Source organism: Taeniopygia guttata, chromosome Z, assembly GCF_048771995.1.
Source record: "Taeniopygia guttata chromosome Z, bTaeGut7.mat, whole genome shotgun sequence".
Lineage (NCBI taxonomy): Eukaryota > Metazoa > Chordata > Aves > Passeriformes > Estrildidae > Taeniopygia > Taeniopygia guttata.
In genome coordinates this window covers 78,433,158-78,455,407 of record NC_133063.1, presented here as the reverse complement: position 1 = coordinate 78,455,407, position 22,250 = coordinate 78,433,158, and the positions used below count along the sequence as shown (strand labels likewise).

At 41.6% G+C, this 22,250-nt stretch overlaps 2 protein-coding genes across 2 annotated transcripts in view; one reads left to right on the top strand and one right to left on the bottom strand.

Annotated features, from left to right (window-relative positions):
* Positions 1-1,492, top strand: part of MARCHF3 (membrane associated ring-CH-type finger 3) — a 65,988-nt gene extending 64,496 nt beyond the window's left edge. Inside the window, exon 6 of the mRNA XM_072922928.1 lies at positions 785-1,492. Within this exon, the coding sequence (XP_072779029.1) occupies positions 785-931 (147 nt within the window). The 3' untranslated portion in view covers positions 932-1,492. The remainder of the gene's footprint in view (positions 1-784) is intronic.
* LMNB1 (lamin B1) lies at positions 178-21,828 on the bottom strand. Its single transcript, XM_030257823.4, has 11 exons — positions 21,234-21,828; positions 12,929-13,085; positions 12,128-12,253; positions 11,003-11,173; positions 9,543-9,668; positions 6,822-7,042; positions 5,365-5,590; positions 3,330-3,434; positions 2,808-2,927; positions 2,005-2,118; positions 178-965 (listed from the first exon to the last, which is right to left on the bottom strand). The coding sequence occupies exons 1-11, from the start codon at positions 21,578-21,580 to the stop codon at positions 924-926; spliced, it is 1,755 nt and encodes a 584-aa protein (XP_030113683.4). The 5' UTR covers positions 21,581-21,828; the 3' UTR covers positions 178-923.
* Positions 21,829-22,250: the final 422 nt, after the last annotated feature.

The window sequence follows — 22,250 nt, the reverse complement described above, 5'->3', positions numbered from 1 at the left end:
GAATTGATTTTCCAAATGTGAAGCAGTATCAGCCATTATTCAGAAGAAATTTTTGCACCTCAAATGCCACTGTTCCATTTAATGGATGTTTCTTCAGCTTCAAAGCCCATCAATTTCAAGGATTCAATGCTCATTCAACTTTTAACTCAGTTCTAGGAAGAAACAAATTCCAAAAACTTTACTCTGTAGCACAGAGATACTTTATTACAATGTTTTTCAGACATTATTGGAATAATGTGAAAAGGACAGAAAAACTTTCAACATTGGTAAAATTACAACTGTTTCCCATACAAATGTAGACTAGAGCTCTAGAGACTTCGTTTTTTTACTAGAAATTGTAAACAAGTAAGGCAATTCATATTAAAACAGCTTTCTAATTTGTTAGAAAAAAACCACATAAGAAAATTTAAGCTGGTAACACTATCTCAACAACACAACTACAAGGTGTAACATGAATCCTCTTCCAGAATTAAAAACTCTAAACCAATCCCCAACAGCACCTAAAATACAAAGAGGTTGTAGCAACTAGTCTGGAGTGGTATAATCTAAGAAAAATCGATCCCCAAAACACACTGGAATATTTCTACTCCAGCAAGGTTTCAATGAAGAGAGACTGTGTATAAATCTGAGCAAGAGACAGAAGCATCAGAACTCTGATTTCTCTGAATTTCTCAGAACTCTGAATTCTCCTTGTCAGGAGCTACTAGCTCACATCTTGCGAGGAAGTCAAGATGCTTGTCACAATCCTTTCTCTTTTCTTTTTCTTTTTCTTTTTTTTTTTCAGCGGCAGAGAAGATTTAAGGCCATCAGACTCGCAGTTTTAAAAATTCACAGACTTGGGAAAATAATGTTGTGCTTCTCAGAAGGCTCTGTTCTGCAGGTAGGGATTACCACGGCTGGAGGAGCCTGGAGTGGCTGGAATTTCACATGACCACACAGCTTCTGTTGGATGCCCTTTGCTCTGCCTGTTGAGAACAGGGAGAACCATTTAAAACAGAAACAAAAAAACAACCAGGAAAGAAACCCCCCCAAAAAAAGCAAACCACCCCAGCAGCAAAATGTTCAAAATGTTTTTCTACCCAAAAGAATCTACTGTGCTTTTTTATTATATACTTTTTAATAAGTAGATATTAATTTTATATGGATTACATATTATATATAAACTAGATAATTATATATTTAATATATAGTTAAATATATATTAAATTATATATATATACATACATACATACATATATACATAAACATACATTATATATAAACATTTTTAATATATGAAATTATTTGCCTGGCATGGTACAAACAAGAGTCAGCAAAGCTGTACAACCTGTTTTACCCTGGAATTATAACAAGGTTACATGTCCTTTCCTATTGAGGAGCAATAGAGGACAGGTATCAGAAAAATACAAGTAATTGCCATATTTGAATCAGTGAGCATAAACAAGAACCTTGAGAGGTTTTATGTAATAAATGTAACATCTCTAATTTCCAACACAGTCCTTTGGTGGTTTTTTTTTGGTCTTCAGAACTTCATTTTTTCAGCATGCTAGTCACATTTTCTCTCAAAGAGTTTTCAAATCTCAAATTATCTCTATCAGAGAAAATATGTGAATATATGACAATAACATGATTTTCTCTATCAGAGATAAAGAGAGATTTAAATTCTGGAAACTTTCGGTAAACTTTACCTGCTCAAGCCAAACTTTACAATAAAAAATTGACATGGGGAGAATCTTATGAGGAACAGAATTTAAGGGAAGAAAAAAATCCCCATATCTTAAATTTTAAAAAAAATTTACTTCTCTGCAAGAGGATATATCGGGCAATATTTTTACACTGGTTTCAATAACACAGCTCAATGCTTTCCTTAATTACTAATTTAAAACAAAACCCAAAATAAAATAACATCCACACTCAATTTTTAATTTTTTTAATTTAAGAATTCATTACTTATATCCCATTTTTTCAATGTAAATAACCTTGTTAACCCTAAAAAAAAAATACCTGCTGACGGTAAATGTCTTCCTCATCCAGAGCTTCTGCTACTTCCTCCTCAACTTCCTCATCTTCCCCTTTACGTGCTGTTGTTTTGAACACAGTGCTTCTCTGAGCAACCTCCTAAAAGACAGTTTTAAGACTTGAACTTTTAAAAAAAAAAATCTCCTGTTTCTCACCTGCTCAAGACTTTGAGAAATGAAAGCTCCAGCTGCTGGGAGAACTACTTGCACTCATTTTGTTTGTATACTTCTCAAGTATTGCTGATCATAAACAGCTTAATTTTAAATATCTTAATGATTAGATGGACTGTTTCTGACAACATCCAAAGTCTGCTCTTTTTCATCTATATTTAAATATTTTCTTTCATTTGAAGCATGTCACAGTAACTATCCCACAAGAAGTTTTAACTGTATTAACCCCTCATTGCTCCATGTGGATTTCACTCTGGAATTCCCCACTCCTCAAAAGCACACAGACTTAAGGAAAACTGATTTAGAAGACAAATCACCCAAGAGTTTACCAAAACTTTCTTTCCAAAGCATCTTCTAAGGCACTGCCCAGCTCCTGTCATGAGGGAGGTGCCTGGACAAGTAATTTTTTCATTATTTATGTATTTTTTTCACTATTTAGAGTAAAAAAAAAAAAATCACAGAGTTCAGTAGAAGCATTTCTAAACTGCAGCTAGTTCTCCAAAAGGAGAAAACTTTAGCAAAAAAGCACTTCAGTGCATTCCTATATGGAGCCCTAGTCTGAATCCTTGTAGGTGATGCCACCACAGAAAAATCTCACACAGATCTGTGGTGGTTTACCTCTCCCTGAGAATTTTTCAGCACAACTTTCACATCTTCACCGGTGCCCCAGGAATTCTGGTTCTTCCAGATGAGGTCAGTGGGAGGGCTCGCAGTAACTCCAGCATTTGCAGCCCAGATCTGACAACAGAAGTCACACAGGAACATTTTGTGTCAGTCTTACCAGATTTCCAAATTCAGTTAATGTATTTCATTTAAGTGATGCTGTGCATCTCTTCCAGTGAGGAAAACCAAAGTTTTGTACAATAAAACACACATGTTTTTAATGCAGAGACACTAGAATATGTAGTATGATATCAAATTTTCAAATGTACATGGTGAAAATCACTGCTTCATGCACAAAATTCTGAAAAACATCCCTCTGTATTAATTATCCCAGCAATTGACACAAAGAATGCCCAACATAAAAAGAGGTGATAATTTCCTGAACATGTACAGAGGAAGGAAAAAACTAAAAATTGTATCTTTTTGACCCACAGAAGTTGGCCTGAAGTCCACTTCAAGAGAAACTTGACAACTTACTGTAACAGTCTGGCCTGCCTTTAGTACATATCTTGAGGTATATCTGTAACTTGCAGAAGTGTCTCCTATTTTTCGGATCATCTCCCAACCTCCCATAGGTTGATCCTAAGAAAAGAGAGAGGGAAAAAACTCAGTATTTCCACCAGCATTCATTTTTCTGCTATGCATGTACTGTGTTTTATCTTTAAGGTTGTGACACACAAAAAGCTTTCAGAGAAGGGGTTTACTATAACTTGATCTTCAGCATGGAATTAGAATAATTTTAGGTAAATTTATCTTACCTCTTATTTGAAGTTAAAGCTTAATACATTCTGCTTTTGAGTTCTAATGTTAACTAATGTTTATGATTTGCATCAGTTTTGTTATCACTTGGTCCAGAGAAATACATATTAGTAATAGGTATTAAATATTAAAATCCCCTTACAAATATTTATTGTTTTTTGAAGCACAGAATGGCAAGCAGGCTTCCTAGAAAACAAAATATTGTTGTTAGTATTCTTGAAATATTTTTACATATGCACACTTGCCACAACATACTCCCTGTATTTTTTTTCCTTATGAACTACTTGAAAAGCATTAACAAATCATATACAAGTCATCTTTACAGAATGACTGCTTCAAAACAGGAGTAGGTATTTTTTAAATTCAAAACAAGCACTATTTAAACTCTCTCATCCACATAGGTTTTCATCATTCAACAGTTGCCACTGTCAGTTAAAATTATCTAAAATAAACAATCTTATATATTTCAATGGATGCTGACATTCAGTTTGTCTTTGCACCAAAACATACCATTACTTAGAGAGGATTTTATAAATTTTTTAAATCAATTTATTTACATAAACTGTCAAAGCACTCATGAACATTCCCCAAGTAGAGTTTATTACACCGCAATACAGGGAGTTCAAATCTAGACCCCCTAGAAAAGCACTAAAAACATGAACCACCCATGGTTACTAGGAACAAAACTGATGCTTCTCCTTCCTTATGAAACAATGGATGTGTAGGCAAATTAAAGGTGGAGGGAAAACAAGTATGTGGAGTTAAACAAGTATATGTGTAGAGGAAAGTTAAAAAAAAAAAAAAAAAAAGAAAAAAGGCAGGTTCTGACTCACCAGAAATAGTTTTTGACCTGGCTGAATTGAATCATCTATAGACTGAATTGTTTAGACCAAGAAAAATGTCAAAGTTTCTTGAATTCACTAAACAAAATCATTGCTCCCCAGGTGTGGTAATTACAGGTAATTAAAACCCACATTATCACTGCCTGGAGGAGCCTGTCCATGTCCTCACTGATTAGAGGGGACTGGGATACTTGGAACTAGGTCAGCTCATCACAAGCTGCCTTTTAGTGAAGATAAAGGATGGAAATGTACTGTATGTAACAGCATCATTTTGAGGGCTTATAAGGAAGTAATTATTTATCAAAGGGCTCTTCATTTGTGTAGATATGTGTATCCTCCCAATACTAATTCCAACCTATTCACAGAATCAAATGATCTCAGCAGTCACTGTTAACAGTGACTTTGGCATGGGAACTGAGGGCTCATAAAACTCTGGGTGCAGCCAAGGAAGAATAAAAACTATGATTTAGGAAAGCTCTATGGAGATACAAGGGACATTGGCAGTTAATTTCAACTGGACCTTTATTCTGTACCTCTACTTGTTTACTTTGAGCCTTTTTAAGGCAAAGAAAGGGCTGAAAAGGCTTCTAAAGGAGTCTGGTGTCTGCTTGCAGCATTTGTTACCAGGAACAATGTCATCTGTAAAGTTTTACAGGTGCATTACTTGCAAGGCAGAACGCAGAAGTGTGAGGTAATGATTTGGTGGACAGGCAACCTTGTAGTAAAACAAAAGCACCAAAAATCTCTGGGGAAAATTCACCATCAATCCAGAACAGTGTGTGAAAGCTGTCTTTGAGACACACCAGCTCCTTAATGCCACAAGCTCTGGGGTCAAAGTGAAGCCTGGGAGCTGCGAGGGCGATGAGGATGCCCCGGCGCCTCAACTCACGACACGCGTGTCAAATCCAAACCTGCTCAGAAGTGTTCTTCAAGCGGATGAACTTCCCATCCACGTCTATCTCCTCGATAGACACGTTCCCTGTGGCAGAGGCAGAGTGGGAAATGGTCACACTGCTGCTGGCTTCGGACTCCTCCACGTCAATCCTCTTCCTCTTGCCACCGGCCAAGCGGACGCTGCGGCTGGACGAGGCGCGTGAGACCGTCACCCGGGAGGAGGGGCTGGGGGACAGCTTCAGCCTGGCATGGGCAAGGGAGAAAACACACACACACATCATATCAGGGAAAAGGAGACTCAGGGAGGGACCTCCCTGCTCGCCACAACTGGCTGGCAGGAGGGTGAAGTGAGCTGCGGGTTGGGCTGCAACCACAGGGAAGGCGGGACAGAGTGAGAGGAAACAGCTGAAGATGGGACAGGGATGCTGTACACTGGGTATCAGCAGGAATTTCTTCACTGGGCTTTGCCCAGGCATCTGGTGGAATCATCACCCCTGGAAGTGCTGGAAACACATGCAGACGTGGCCCTTAGGGACACTGGGGGACTTGGGTTTAGTGCTGACCATGGAAGTGCTGGGTCAACAGCTGGATTCAAATCTTTTACACCCTTAATGACTCCATGATTTGGTTTTATTTTTCCCACCTTTCTTTTAAAAGAAACTTTCTTCCACCTCCTCTTCATCCCATAGATTTATACAGCAACATAGTAAACAAAGCATGTTACATGAAGAAGTCAAGGCTTAAGTACTTAAGAGGTGAATAAAATGCTGAAAAACAGCTGATTAATGTTCCTGGAGCACAGAACACTGATGGACTACTACACTGAGAGCATAAAAACATTACTGTGCATTCCTTGAAGACTACAAAGAAACAAAAACCCTAGGGAGATTTAAGCCACTGTGGAAAATTAATGGAAAAACATACTGGCATAAAAGCTTTGGCTGTTTCATCCCCACAGTTGAGAGAATCAGCAGCACACAGCTCAGAATACAGTGAAGAATCAAACTGCTTTAAATGACAGCTGTGACACAGATGAAAATTCTCAATACTGGAAGAACTCTGAGGCCAGATGTGGAAAATGCAGCTGGCTGATGAGCTGGGCAATCACAATGGCTATGACTTTATTAAAATTATTCTATACTCAGAGGAATTTGGGTAACAATTAATTAACCCTGCAACTAATTTTGAAGACTATTAAGCACAGCACCAAACAGGCATACAAATGACAATTTGCTTCTTCTTTGCTGGATCTTAACAACAACAAAAAAAGGTTGTTTGCTGCCTTGAGAGCTGGTCTGATAATCAATGTGTTTGGTCTCATGGTGATTTAGAAGTTGTGTCAGACAGGAGGGGGCAAAAACAGTGCCTTGGAAAGAAGTCAAGCACCACTAAAAAACTGCTTTTTAACAGAGAAAGACACAAAAAAAGCACAGATATAACAGAGACACCACCTCCTTGCCATGTCCTTTCCTACCTCTCCTCTTCACCCTCCAGCAATTTCCGGTATGCATTGATCTCCATGTCAAGTGCCAGTTTAACATCCAGAAGTTGCTCGTAGTCAGTCAGCTGCTCCTGCATCTGATTTCTTATCTCTGCGATTTCCTTCTCCTTTTCTGCCAGCCTTTTTCGGCAGTTTTCCTGTTCCTGGGCCAAGCTGCCCTCCAGCTCCTGTGCTCTGTCCTGCCATGCTCTGGACTAGAGAAAAAGCATTGAAAACATCAATGATGGTGCAAAGAAAAGCCCACCCACGCCTATACGTGCTTTGCTGTTCAGGCAACACGGAATTCAAAACACAGAAGTTACACCCTCCCCTATTTCTGAGTTCACCCGTGCTCAATTTCCTCCTCTCCACCTCACCTACTACAAACATAAACACCTCAAATTCCAGCAAAACCTGCAACACCCTTGGAAAAACAACTACTTTGCTTTGTTTTCCTGAGGTCTGAAAATATCCTACCGTACTTGAATTTACTCGAGTAATAAATATTGAGCTTAAGAGTTTAAGTGTTTAACATGTGCTACACAGGACACAGGAATACGGTCCTAAGCTGCATCAGGAGAGGTTTAGGCTGGACATCAGGACAAATTTCTTTGCTAAAAGGGTGGTTAGATACTGGACTGGGCTGCCCAGGGAGGCAGGTGGAGGAGTCACCACCCCTGGAGGTCTTTCAGTGCTTTGTAGTCTCCGTATGTCTGCTTTGTGCTTTGGCTTGGTGCTGCTAATCCTGAAATCTGGGAGGCAACTCCCCTAAAGGAATAGGGGTTGTTGTCGGTGCAAACCTGCCTGACTATCCTTAAAGCCTCCAAGGCTTGCTCAGAGTGTGGTGATAAGTATTCCTTGAAGAAATCTGATTTGTCTCCTGCTTCAAAAATTCCATCAGGTCAGCAGATCTTAAAACTGTACACCCATGGAATGGAATGTTTATCAAAGAAAGCCTAAAATGATGGCAGCTTTAGGGTTTACCTTCCATAAGCATGCCTTCTTATGTTTCACAGCCCCTTGAGATTTAATTTTTTTTTTTAATTAAGGAGGGGACACATGAACCTATGCCCCATAATCACAAAGTTGGCTATGCATGCACCCAAATTTAGGAAGTCACCACTTATTCCTGAGACAGACAGAAAAGAGAGTCACCATGTCGGACACAAGGGACCAGTGTAACTGGTTGTCAATGCTACGAGTCAGATAAGGAATATAATAAATGGAGTTTTGTGCCACACAGAAGATCACAGTGGAGTTTACTACAGAGCTCAGTGCTGGCAATTCAAACCAGACCAGCACCAGGGATAAGAGATTTCCAAATAAATAAAGCTTAACTTAATGCTAGTAAAATGGAAAACAAAAGTGTCCTGGCTGACTTCACTAATGCTACCACAAAAAAACACCCCAAAACCACAGCAAAATGGTTTCTTTGGTGGAAAATCACAGTCAAATTGATAGAAGTTGATTTTCCCTGAAGCTGACTGTCCTGAAATTACAACAAACACTGCTGCCAGTTCAGAAGCAAGTCCTCTGAACCAAGTTGTCACTTCTGAAGTAAAAGAACAGAGGAAATTAACTTAAAAAACCTGTTGACTGAACCTCCAAAAGATGATGGTAATCTAAAGGCAGAAATAGTACCTAAGTGGCCAAAACTTTCCATCCAACTCCTGTGGAACCTCATGCACATTCATTATATCACCTGATCTTTTCCACAGAGACTAACTTGACTAGACAAAAGGAAAACTAGGAAGACTCTTACTAGTATCTGCCAATTTATTTGGAAAATTAGGAAATAATATCCCCCATATTTATATTTTTTACTAGAAATACACAAATTTTTGATGTCCTGTTAGAGTCCACCGTACAGGAGGAATAAAATTCAAAATGTATCACAGAAAGGATCAAACAGTACTAGTATTTTATATTCCTAAAAAAGTTGAAATGTTTTGTTGCACTTTCAAGTGAGTTACAAAAGCTTACTGCAGAACCTCCTCCTAACAGTTCTGATTTTCACTCTGGATTTCCCACTGCAATGCACATGATGTTACAAATAGACCAGTGCTGAACATATCACTCATACTTCTCTGGGTGTGACCTATGCCCTGTGATTTAGGAATAACCAATTTCTGCTCAAGGTCCTGCCCTACAGATACTTAAGTTATCTGATGTTATTTGATGTTTTTACTCAGTCTTGCATTCCTAATCTGGGCAAGATCACGTCATTAGTTTTGTTGGGTTTTTTTTTTAGATGTCTACATGCAAACTGGACCTAGGATGAAAAGAGCCTGCAAATTCCAGTTCTGGCTTTGAATGCTGAGCTGTAGAATTCTACAGGCTGGTCCAGTCACTACTAAACTGCTCAGAGTGTCAAGAACATTTAATACACATTTGTCTAAAACTGCCTCATCTATCCATAAAAAATTTCACAAAAGCCACTTAACAGTACCCTATTTGAAACACTGACCCTATAGCAGAATACTACACACAGAAAATGAAAATAAAATTTGTCAAGAAGACACCATAAAGGAATTTGAAAAAGTACAGAGCAGTAGGAGAGAAGATGAACTCCAGTCATGACGCTGAACATACTTACAAATTAAGGGAAAGACAGACCTTTAATACAAAAACCAACACCTGTAACAGGAAGAAAAGCCCTTTAATACAAAAATCAACATCTGTAAACAGCAGGACCGAGGGGGCACAGCTGGATACCTCTTTCTGGAGACTGGTGATGTGGGAGGACAGGCTGTCGATACGCATGCGGCTCTCATTCAGCTGCTCCCTGATGGTGTTGGCTGCAGAGCTGCTCATCTCTGAGGACAGCCTGGCACTCTCCAGCTGCAGGGCACCAAAGTGAAGACATCAGTTTCAAAATTACTCCCACTAGAAGAAGGACTGAATCACCAAAAACCCACAGGCGATGCTAAGCCACCCTAGTTCCTCTCTGCAGCTCCAATGCAGTGAAACTTTTCTTCCATTAGGGCTAAAATGTGGTTGCCATTTTGGATTGCCCTGCCTGGAATTCCAATTCCCTGAATATTTACCTTAGGATGAAAACTTTCCCTTGTAGACATTACTGAAATTGAATTACTAAGTTCTATTTTCACACTGGACAAAGTTTATTTAATACACTTAAACATTCAATACACTTTAGCTTCTTCTCAGTGAAGAAGCTAAACTGAAATTACCAATTCTCTGAAAAGAGGCAAACTTGTTAACTTTCAGGCAATATAAGCAAATTCGCATCAGTGCCCTAACCTACTACTGCCTCATCCTATCACTTCAATCTTGAATAGTTTTATAAAGTAACTAAATCATTCATGATGAATACTACTACACACATTGAAGTTGCACCATAGATTTACTGAACTTGTTGATGGTGATGCAAAGCAATCTAATTTATTTTTTTAAACTAAGTTTCCAAAAATACAGTATACCTTATGATAAAGACCAAGAAAGCAATGAGAGGTTGCATTTTTTGGCTAGACCGTATTTTAAACAATCTTTTCCAAGCCAGATTGAAGGCCTGGAGATAAACAGGCTGAAAAGACCAAAACCAATGCTATTAAATTAAGTTTTTATGAGCTTTTCTGCTGTAAAATAACACTTTGCTTTTAAAAGATACTAACTGCAACAAGCACAGCCACTGAAACCAGCTTCAGTTGAGACATCAGCATGCCTCATGACATAAATGCTGAGTAACAGCAGAGGAAGGAAATTATGAAGTATAACTGATTTCAGCTTTCTGCCTAGGTGAGTGAGAAACAGAAGTTACTGGGCATTGTAAAACTTCCCCATGTTTTGCACAGGGTCAGAGGACTATCTCCTGTCTTCTCAGCAAGCCCCATTATGAATTTTTATATAAAACATGGGACACCTTATTGATCATTGTTCAGTATCACACTTAACAATGCACAAACTTTCCTTGACTTCATAGTATAACCTTTTCCCCCAGATCACCTTCACACAGTGCTGCCTTCCCTTCTGTTATTGTGCCTGATGAGGATTCAACCTGCTCCCAAAGCGAGATGTGAAAATGCACATCCACACTCAAACACATGCTAATTTCAAACCCAGTTCCCTAATAAACCCCTCTGAGCTGCCAGCAATTATGCTATTAAGCAAAACAAAAACAAAACACATCAAACAGCCGTGTGAAAACATGTTCTCACTTTGGAATGGTAAGTCTCTTCGAGCTCTTCTTTGTACAGCTTCACTTGTGCATCGTGCTGCTCTCTGATTTCGTGGAGGGCCTGAGCCAGTTTGTGCTCATATTCAATCTGACGCCCAGAATCAACCTCAACCAGGCGAGTTTCATGCTTCCTTCTTGTCTCATTGATCTCCTGTGAGAGCCACAGAAACATGGTAACATTAATTAAATACAGGACAAAAATTTCAGAAGACTATCCTGCTGAGTGGAGAGTAATGCAGGTTCTAGTATCAGATTCTGGCATGAAACTTTTAGTAGAAATGGTGTCCCCAGTCTTATTTTGCAATAGTCACTCATTAAAATAAGAGCTAGGATACTAATAACATTTTTTTCAGGGAGTTGACTGAACTTTCAACAAATACACCTCTCAACATTAGATTTTAGAAATATATTCCCTTATTGAGGTATCTTTTGTGCTTCAACAAAATCAAACTGCTGTGAAATAAGAGTCACCCCACTTTCCCCATTTAGTTCTGTGCTTTCTCTGGAAAGAAAGGAATTCCAACAATATGAAACAAAGCTATGAATATACTTCTAGCAAGAAAAACCACACATGGAAAAAAAGAGAGTATGGTCAAGTATATTTGTTACTGCCCTAAGGTTCCTCCTCCAGGTGAAAGGGAGGGTGGCAAGAGAAAGTTCTAAGAGACAACTATTCATCCACTTTTTTTTTTCTATTATTCAAAAGCATCCTATTAGAAAGATTTGAAATTAAAATTATTGCAGGTCCAGAGCACCTGTTCAAGTCTCCCTCCACTTAATTTCTTATCATGGGATTATGTGGGAAGTTCATAACCTATTTTCTCACTAATAAAAAAAGACATGTGCATTGCATACCATGATCAGAATTTAAGACGAAACAACATGATATATAAAGTTATTTTACCACAAGAATTCAGAGTTAAAATCATTTTTCCTAGAAAAAGGAAGTCAGAAATCTTCATGCTAGAACAGACATAAACCCTACTCTGAGTAGGAGTTCAGACAACTTGCAGAGGCACCTCCCAACCTAAATGATTTTCCTATTCTAAAGTGACCTCCCAATTTTCTTGCCTTTAAAAATGTTAATTCTTGAGGCTAAATTTACCTCCTCATACATATTTTTACGGAATTCCAGGTCCTCAATGAGGCTCTGACAACGGTTTTCAAGATCCACCTTCTGCAAGGTTTCGTTTATAAGCTGGTCCTTGGCAGCAGCTAAAGAACCTTCAAGCTTTAAGAAATAAAAGAATCAACACAAAAGTTATGCAGCAGAACTTACACAATGGCCAAACTGTCACAGAACTACAGCCAACTACACATTAAGTTTTAACTTCACTACCAAATCCCAATATTTACCCCAGTAATATTACATACCACACACAGACACCTTTGCAGTTGCTTATACAAGCGAGTTCTATATATTTCACATTAATAGCTGGCATTAAAATTACTACTTAATAATTTTCCTTACAAATCAGTTTTTAATACATGGAAAACACCAGTTTTGTGGTCTCCACCATTCATCCTCTGGATGTGTTTAACAAAGGCTAACTAAACTAGGACAAGAGGCTTTCCTCCTCATTGTTCAACCAGAACATGCAGAACCAAAAGGAGGGCAGAAACTGTTATTTGTCAGTTATTATCTGTTCCTGTGAAGTTAATCTGCCCCCCAAAACACTTCTGAAAAGTGTCAAATGTACTTTGAGTCTTGACCTGCTTGCTTCCCTCCATAATTTCAGTATCTGCAATTTTAAGAGCTCTCTCAGCTCTTAAAATTAACAGGTTTTCATTCTTTTTTTTTTTTTTTTTGGTTACCAAGTTATATTTTATTAGCCTGGCAGCTCATGATACAGAAAACCACCTCATTTACTAGAGAACCTGATGGTTAGATATCTTTTCTTCTCACCTCTCTAATTTGATCTTTCAAATTTTCAATTTCTCCCTCCAGACTTTTCTTATCACCAAGGGCTGTGGCCAGTGCAGCTTCTTTAGAATTCAGGGCTGCTTCAAACTCACGAAGTTTGACCTGGGCTCCACTGAAGTCAGATTCTTTTTTTGCATAGCTGGAACAAACCAGAGAAAGTAGTTGCAAGAAAACCTAGAAATGCCCCCAAAGTCGACTGCTGACTAATAAAGCAATCTGAATCTTCAACCTGAGAAGCACCAGCCAAAAACATTTTGTGTCAGCTAAATTTACTGTGCATTACAGCACCCCTCAAAAATGGCAAAGTTTCACAGACCTGAGGAAACAGACCCAAATCCTGTCCATACAATAATATCTGCCATGATAGAAATAGGTGCAGAGGTGATGTGATTTCTTTATGAAAGCAAACAGATTTTCAAATTACCTTCAAATTAGTTTTTGTCTAGACAAGCAGTCAAGCATTTTCTAGGTGTTTATCTCTTAAACCAGCATATTCAAACACAGAAATCAAACAGGGGGAAACAAGTAATGTCACATAAACACCAGTTTATTATCCACAAATAATACTGTAACAGGCTGCTATCAAAAACAGGAGAAAGGAAACCCATATTCATGAATCAAAGTGTCTCTTGTCCTTAGATGGCACAAGCAACCATTAAATGTGCAACAAGTTCTTCAACCTTAGAACTCACTATTTTTCTGCCTGGGATATCCACATTTGTCTATCGAGGGCAGTAGCATGCAGAAGTTCTAGATGGTTTTCATTGAACTATGAACTTTTTAAAGGAATGGACAGATTTAAGCTCAATAACACCAGAGCTGAAATATCCTTCTTCAGTTCTTATGTTTTTCTTTCCAGTTGTTTAACAAAAAAACCCAACAACAAAAAAAAAACAGAATTAACAACACAATGTGCAGATAAATTTATAAATTAAAACTGGATAGATTCAGAATACATCCACTACTCTTTTTAGACACTGTACAACTTACAAAACACAACATCAATGCTTCTTGACAAAATGAAACCTAACGCAAAATCAACACAATTTTAAAAGGAGACACCCTCAGCTTTACAGGATCCATTTCTTCCCCAGATTACCTGCACTTATCATGCTCAGGAGAAGTGTGTGCTCACAGAGGGATGCAGGGAAGAAATGCATGTCTGGAGGTTTCAGCAGCACAGCCACACCACATGGCAGGCTTTACACAACAGATTTAGCGCTTGCTAATCCAGATCCCATGGGATTAGCACTTGCTCCCCCCTTTGTGGCATCCAAGGGCCAGACTGGAAACCCCTGAGACACAAAAACACTCTCTTCTGCACTCAGCTGCTTCCTCCTGCTCAACACTCCCCACTGCCTTAGTGGCATTTCACTCCTCAGACCCACAGCTGGATCCACTGCTCAGACAAAACCACAGGATTTGGGATTTGGACACTCCTGCTTCCAGCTCTCTGCACTGAAACCAAGCCTACGAAGTCAGACCCTGAAATGAGAAAGTTGCAGAGCTATAGACATGCAGTGTGCTGCTCCCCAGTCTGCCCCAAGTTATCCTGGACTGTGAAACAGAGAGATTCCCCAAAATATGCCATTACCCAAAGCGTGTGGATACCTTAAAACTGCTTGGATCTTAAATTATTTTACTGCAAATACCTTATTAATGCATTTACAAACTGAAAGGCAGCTGAGAAGAGCATTCTTGCCATGCATCAGCAGAGAAAGAAGGGTATTATAATAAAATGGACTAGCAACAACATGATTAAGACCCACTGTAGTACCTGTACCACAAAATGTATTACCAGTTAGATCAGCCCTTTCTGGCTTGTTTGCAATAAGACTGTCTGTGAAGCCACGCTATAATTTAATTAATTTAATGTAACAAAAGCCACAGCTGGGGGGGGGGGGGGTGGAGAATTAAAATTAAGCACTATTAGTCGTTAGCAACATGAGCTGTCTAACTATGAGACAGCTCATCTGAACACATTCTCAGGGAGAAAACAGAAACTACAGCTCAACACTTCAAACACTGGAAGCCAGATGAAATCTCAACAACTCAACAGTGTCATCCCAGCCCTAAAGGGAACACAGGAAAGGAGGAGAAGATCAGAAGAACCTCTGTGATTTATAAAAACAGACACTAATGTATACAACACACACTTCACCCTTACACTCACTAATTTTGACCAGGAAGAACTTCAGCCTCTTGACAATAGCTGGCTCCTTCCTCCCCAAAGAGCCAAAGCTACATCTGAATACAGCAAATGAAAAAACCTCAAACACCTTCCTGTTGCAGTGTTCAGAAATTACCTAGAACTGTACTCCATTGCAAGTAGTTTGACTCATGAAAGGAAAATAAAAGCAAACAAGTAATTGCTGACTTGCATCTTTTTCAAAGAAGCAGCTTGGTTTTCTCTCTTTTGACTTCAAAGTGTGTGGATCTTCTTATCCATGGAATTGTTTACAACAACCTAGAATTTACCATCATCTCTTTAAACTTCTTGCTAAGTTAATAGAAAAGCCATACCAAAAAAAACAACTCCAACCAAATAAAAAACCCAAAGAATTAATTTTCTATCTGAACTGACCATCTGGAGCCACACAAACCACACACGTAATGCAAGGCAAGCAGTCAGCAGCCAGACCTTGGCGAGGTCTGGTAACTCGGTAGTGAATTTGAAACTGACCAAGTGCAGGATGCCACCAGCCTAACAGCAGATTCTTCTCACCTCCCACACCCCACCCACTCTTTTCTACCACTACTTAAGAACCTGATCACAAAGCTAAGCATTACCAACATTAATCAAAACCTCCTCGAAAAGCACTGGCTTTCAGCCAAGTCATGACATAGATACACACACGTTGCAATTCCTGATAAAAATGCAGCCTATATTTAGACCCATATAAAATTACATTTACTGCACAATGGGTTGGTTAGCTACTCCAGAGAAACATGAAAATATGAAAATAATAAAAAAACTCCCAACTATAGTAATGAATTTTCTATGTTTTATTTAGCTAGTGGTCAGTTTCCCATATTTTTCCCCTATGGCAGACAAAACACTAAGGCCGCATTTTGCAAGAAAATCACTTAAGAGCATTCAAATTTTTGAATAAAGACCAACATGAAAATAAGAGTAACTGGATGAGTTTAGCTTTCCTGAAAATAAATATATGTAACGTGGTTTCAACTTGTCTCATGTCACCCATTTTATTTAAATGTAGTTGCAACTAACAAATGCATCATCTCTGGTCACATACTGCTCAGCTGTGACCCTGCTCGAAGTCACAAATACAACCTGAAGTTCATGGTCATTATGTGAATCCCATAACCCCATTTCTAAAAGAACCTACACACACATAAACACATGCCAAGCCACTGCCCATTACCCTGTCATCGTTACATATTTGAGACCAAACATTTGTGACCTCGGCTGCACAGAAGACATGCTTACTTCAGAATATAAATTCTTACTTTTCAGCGTCTTTAATTATTTTTCAACAAGTTAATCATCCCACTTCTTCCCCCTCTGTGTGCTCTGTGGTACACATCCAAACAGTGACAGATTTCAGATTCAAGCTCTGAAGTTCCACAGACTCCAATCTTTGCCTCACTTTTCAATATCACCTACAATAACAAAAATACGCCTAAAAAAATTTCAACTCGGCTTCCTTTCCATAGTACCTCCCCAGCTCCTTACAGCACATATGCACTCTGGAAAAGCCAGGAACAGGTGTCACATCTTTGCCTGCACCAACACCACATGGTTCTGTGGAGCTGCTCAGGGTACCAGCTGCAGACTGCCACATATTTGCACCGTAATTCAAGCCACAGACTGATGGGAAGCTGTTCCTGATATTTATTTTACTGCCTAATCTCAGTGCAGAAATGTACTTCAGAGTGTAGATGGGAAGGAAGGCCAACTGGAGATGCAAAGCCAGACAGACAGATGAATTATTTCTTTGATATTTAAAACTGAAGTTTAGTTCTTTGCCACAATTACACTTGCTATTAATGCTTGCACTCTACAAAACACCTGAAGATAATAAAGGAAGATTAAGACCTTTACCAGCACCTTCAATAAAACACACAATTTCCCATGAGTTACTTTAATCACATTGCCTCCTTTTCCAGGAGAGCAGATGTCCCTCAACACTGGCAAACTGCCACAGTGAAATCCCAGCCTGCCAAAGACAACTGTAAACAATGGGTTTCCTAAATGAACTGGAGTTAACACCAGCTTATACCTCCTAAAGAACACAATTTCCTCACACGACCCACCAGAACGTGGGCAGGTCCAGCCGGGGATATTTGACCTGCTGTACACCGAATTAAGTCCCCATCACAAACATTCTTTGAAATAAATTTTCTTTATCTTGGAAACCATTTCCACCGGTGGAAAACTATGCTGAAACCTGACCCACCAGCAGAGCCATACAACGCAGCAGCCAGCCTTGGCTTTCTGAACGGCCCTTGTTCAACACGACTTGGTGACACAGCTGTGCCAAAATTCACAATGTGCACCCTTGTTAAGTTAATTACTCCAGTGACATACGAGACCTTTTCCACCCACCATCCCGGCTCAGCAGTTCTCCCTGGTGTGCACTTGTGGCAAATGATGAACCCATGACACATTTCCCCTCGAAAGCAGAAGCTTTGTCCAGAATTGTAGGATGTGATGGAACAACTGGGACCTGCTGCTTATAAGATGGCGTTATGACACATCCAAGGATCACATCTTTCACTGAGTTGTATTCCTTGCCTATTTAATCTTTTTCTCAAGAAATATGGAATTTGCAGCAATCTGAACTCCCAGCCAAGGCAACACTGCTCTGTTGTATGAAGTACACCCTACCTAACAATAACAGGAGTTACTACCCCAAAATAATCTGTAGCTAATTGTATCATCACACATTTTGAGACTTCATGATCCCACCATCTACAGGCAACCTTTCACCTTTATTGTTCATGAGCAAGTCCAGCAGCTGGAAATCAGTATGCACAGATATTTTTTTCTGTGGAGCTACTGCTGGTGTCTTCCACAGCCCCTGATTGGCAAAACTGTAGCTGTAACAATTAATTACACAATCTATTTCACGGACAGAACAAGAGGCATGACACCACAACAGCCAATACCAATGGTAAAGCATACAGTAGAGGCTTGTCAAATCACTAATGAGAAAATAAATTGGAAGTACTGCAAAAATGGTACGGTCTCTCAATTCCTTCTCAAACTATGGAAGAGAGAGCTCCTCCTTCTTCACCTCCCAAGAGCTCTCCAAGAATTCTATACACCTAAACTCAAATTACATTGAGTTGGGTTTTTTTTCCCCCAACTCTTGAGATACAGATATTTATTTCCCTTTATCTCCATTCTGCCCATCACAAGCTTCCTACTTCCACAACTGTGAGTATCACTTTCCCATCCCCTCCCCAGAACAGAAATAGGGAAGCTCATTTTTTTAATCTCACTTTTCTCCGCCCTAGTTCTTTAGAGATTTGAAGTATCAAAGAAACCCTCCTATTTTTGTTACAGCAGAACCCACTGCATGGCAAGCACTCTAGAAGGAGAGAATGCAACAAGTCTGCTATACACAGGACTGTCACCTAAAGAAACAAATGCAATTTTCTTGAGGGATAGAAGTATGAGCAGAGCAAGTTTTTTGGTGCACCACACCATATAGATGGCACTGAAGTCAATAAACCCAAAACAAATAGGTGACTGGATCTCTAATTTTTGTGAAGAATAAGAGAAGTCCTACAGCACTTTGAGAGTTACTACAGGCTTGAGTTTGAGGCACTAAGAGTGACTGAAAGATGACTGGAATAAAATGGATCAAACAATTAAGAAGGATGCCGTGCTACCCAAAGAAAACAGAGTTGCACAAGAATAACACCTGCAAAAATACTCAAATAACACAAGAAGTCCAGCTAGAGCATGAATGGTATTACCCAGCTTCAGAGAAATAAGTGGCAAATCATCTTTGCTCCTTCCACAGACCCAGAAAACCCAGACAGCCATTTCTCCTCACACTTATCTCCTCTGGCTCTGTAAGGAACCTCATCACTAATTTGAATGTTATGACTACCAGAATACCTAAATCACACAAACCAAACATACCAGGTAACTTTTCTTTTTTTTCCCTTCCACCAAATGGCTCTGTTAGATACAAACTACCACACGCTCCCATTTTAACTAAAGCCAGCACATACAGCACAGTGCAGTTCACCTTTCAGAGAGGGCAAGGAAAATTCTGTTGAGAGCACACATTCTCATCTTACCTTGCAAACCTTTACAATACTCCTATGCACACTTGTGCAAAGTGCTTTTAAGAGTATTTCTTGTCAGGTTATAATGTGACTTAACAGTTTTAAGAAGCCATTAAGGAGTGTGCTCCAGTTCAAGTGAAAAACCCCTCTGCTCCTTTTTAAGACTTTGCAAATAGAATTACAGATAAGCTTAGATATCCCCAAGATATCCATCTTAACTCTCAAAGACGACTAAGAAACTGCACGCCCATAGTGAAGTCTGGCACCAAACAGCCACAACCAAGTGGAATCCAGGAGCCTCAAAGAGCACTGAATGTTTGTTTTATTAAACTATCCATGAGTTCTTGGCAATCAACACCCTGCCCCCCACCAAAACAGGTTTTTGCCAAAGCAAAATCACAGGCAAATGCAAGATAGAATATGCAGATGCCCATGTCCACATTATTAATGCCCTGGTTCCAGCCACAAAAAGGGAATCCACTAAGACTGCATTTAGATCCCAGTCCCACACCTGTGAGAAGCTGACACAAGAGTGTGTCTTCCTCAATAAAATCACTAAGAGATGGAAATTCCTGGCTTGACCTTGGAGTCAATTAATGCTGGTGCCTGTCTGCAGCTACACCTGGCTTTCCCCTGTCACTGTCAATGACTACTTTGATTTAAGACCTTCATAAGGCAACAAGATGTAACCCCAAGAACAACCAGACTCACTAATTAGAAGCTCACGGTTTTAGTTCTTCAAATAACAGAGTCCAAAAGATATCAGAGCTGTCTGCAGATGCGCGAGAACACGTGAAGTATCTTTTTCATCATGAAAAATCAGGGCTGAGAGGGCATTTATGACACAATAGCAGAGGAAGAATAACAACTCTGGAGGTCTTTTTCCCCCTCCCAGCATTGATACAACTTGTGATTCCAGGACTAAAGTGTGAATGCCTAAAACTGCAGTAGTCACAAAAAGCAAACTGAAGGTAAACACAAACAAGGAACCAAATAAGCAACTGATTCGAGTAGAATGTTTAAGAAGAAAAATCTAGTGTCTCAAAATCAGTTAGCTGCAAGAGCAGGGATCTTGGCATTGTGCCCTAAAAGCCGGCAGTCTGGGGGATGTGAGGACAAAGATTCCACATTTTGTAACATCTGAACGTCCAGGAAGGTTCAACTTTTCTTCAACAGCCTGAGCCTTAAAGGCAGCCCTCTGTCCGTGCAGGGGGAGGTGAATAGTCATGGAATCACAGTGCTAAGGAGCTGGAATGGACTCTAAAGCCCGTCCAGTCCCAGACACAGACAGGGATGCCACTGACTACAGCAGATGGTTCAGAGCACCATCAAGCCTGGCCTGGAACGCTTGCAGGGATAGGGCACGCACAACCTCCCTGGGCAACTTGTGCCAGGGCCTCACCTCTCTCACAGCCAAGAATTTCTTCCCGATATCCCATCTAAACCTGCCTTTCTTCAGTTTAAAGCCGTTCCCACCTTGTCCTATCACTCCGTGCCCCTGTCAGAAATCTCTCCCCATCCTCCTTTGGTTACAGGAAGGTGCTCTAAGCTCTCCCTTACTGCGGGTAGCAATCACAGCACCTCATTTCTTAAGCACCAGCCTCCCTGCACAACCTGTTCTAGCGCCTCACCACCTGCACAGTAAGGAACTTCTGGCTAGTATCTAACCTGTCTAACCAAACCTTCCCCCTTTTTTTCCGTCCGCACCGGTCGGAGCCGTCCCGGAGCATCCCCGCGGATGCTGCGGGAGCCGGGGCACTCGCACCCGGCAGGGGCGGCGCTCGGGGCCGGCTCTTCCCGCCGGGGCGGAGCGGCGGCAGCGCTGCCCGTGCCTCATTCATTCCCTCATTCATTCCCAGATTCATTCCCGGATTCATTCCCGGCCGAGCGCCGGCGGGACGGGCGGGCGGCAGCGCAGGGCGCGCACCGCCGGTGCCTCCACCGCCGCTCCGCCCGTATCCCCATCGCCACCCCGCCATCCCAGGGATGCTTCCCGGCCCTTCCTGCTCCCGTTGCCCACCTGCCCAGCAGCTGCTCGTGCTCGGCGCGCAGCTTGCCCAGCTCAATCTGCAGCTTGGCGCGCTCCCGCGCCGTGTCGTCCAGCGCCCGCCGCGCGTCCGCCAGCTCCGCCTCGTAGATCGCCTTCAGCCCGGTGACCTCGCGGCCCCGCACCTCCTCCCGCTGGGTCACCTGCAGCTGCAGCGCGCTGTTCTCCGTCTCCAGGCTCCGCACCTTGTCGATGTACACGGCCAGGCGGTCGTTCAGCTGCCGCAGCTCCTCCTTCTCCTGCAGGCGGGAGATGCGCGTCGGGCTCTGCGGCATCGCGGCGACGGCTGGGCCGCGGGTGCGCGGCGTGGGATCGGCCATGGAGAGCGGGCGGGGTGGGTGATACCGGCTGGGCGGGGAGCGGGCGGGGACCGACCGACCGACCGACGGACGGACGGACAGACGGACAGAGCGGTCACCGCCGTCGCCTCCTCCTCCTCCTCCGCCGGCTCCGCAACTATCCAATATGGCCGCGCGCCCGCCCCGCCGGACCGCGCTGGCGGCCCTCCCGCCCACGTGACCCCGCGCCAGCCAATCGCGAGCCGCTTTCTGCCGCGGGCTAAATTCAAACGCCGCCAACGGCCGGCGGGCGAGACACTCAGGCCACGCCCCCCGGGCACGCCCCGCGCGCGCTGCCGCCCCTCACGGCCGCCCCCCGTTGCCGCCCATGGCTCCGGACAAAGGGAACCGCAGCCCGCGGCCCCTCCGGCGTCCCGGGAGCCCGGCCGAGCCCTCCCGGCTGTAATTTACCGACACAGCACTCGTTCGGCGCTGTGTCTGTAAATTACAGAATCGCGGGTTAAATCAGGCGGGGCTGATGGAGTCCAGCGTACGGCCGTACCACCACCCTGTCAACAAGAGCGTGGCGCTGAGCGCCGTGCCCGCTTTCCTTTAGCACCTCCAGGGATGCTAACTCCAGGCAGTTCCAGTGCCTGGCCACCCGTTCTAGGAAGAAATTCTTCCTGATGTCCAACCTAACTCCCCCCAGCAG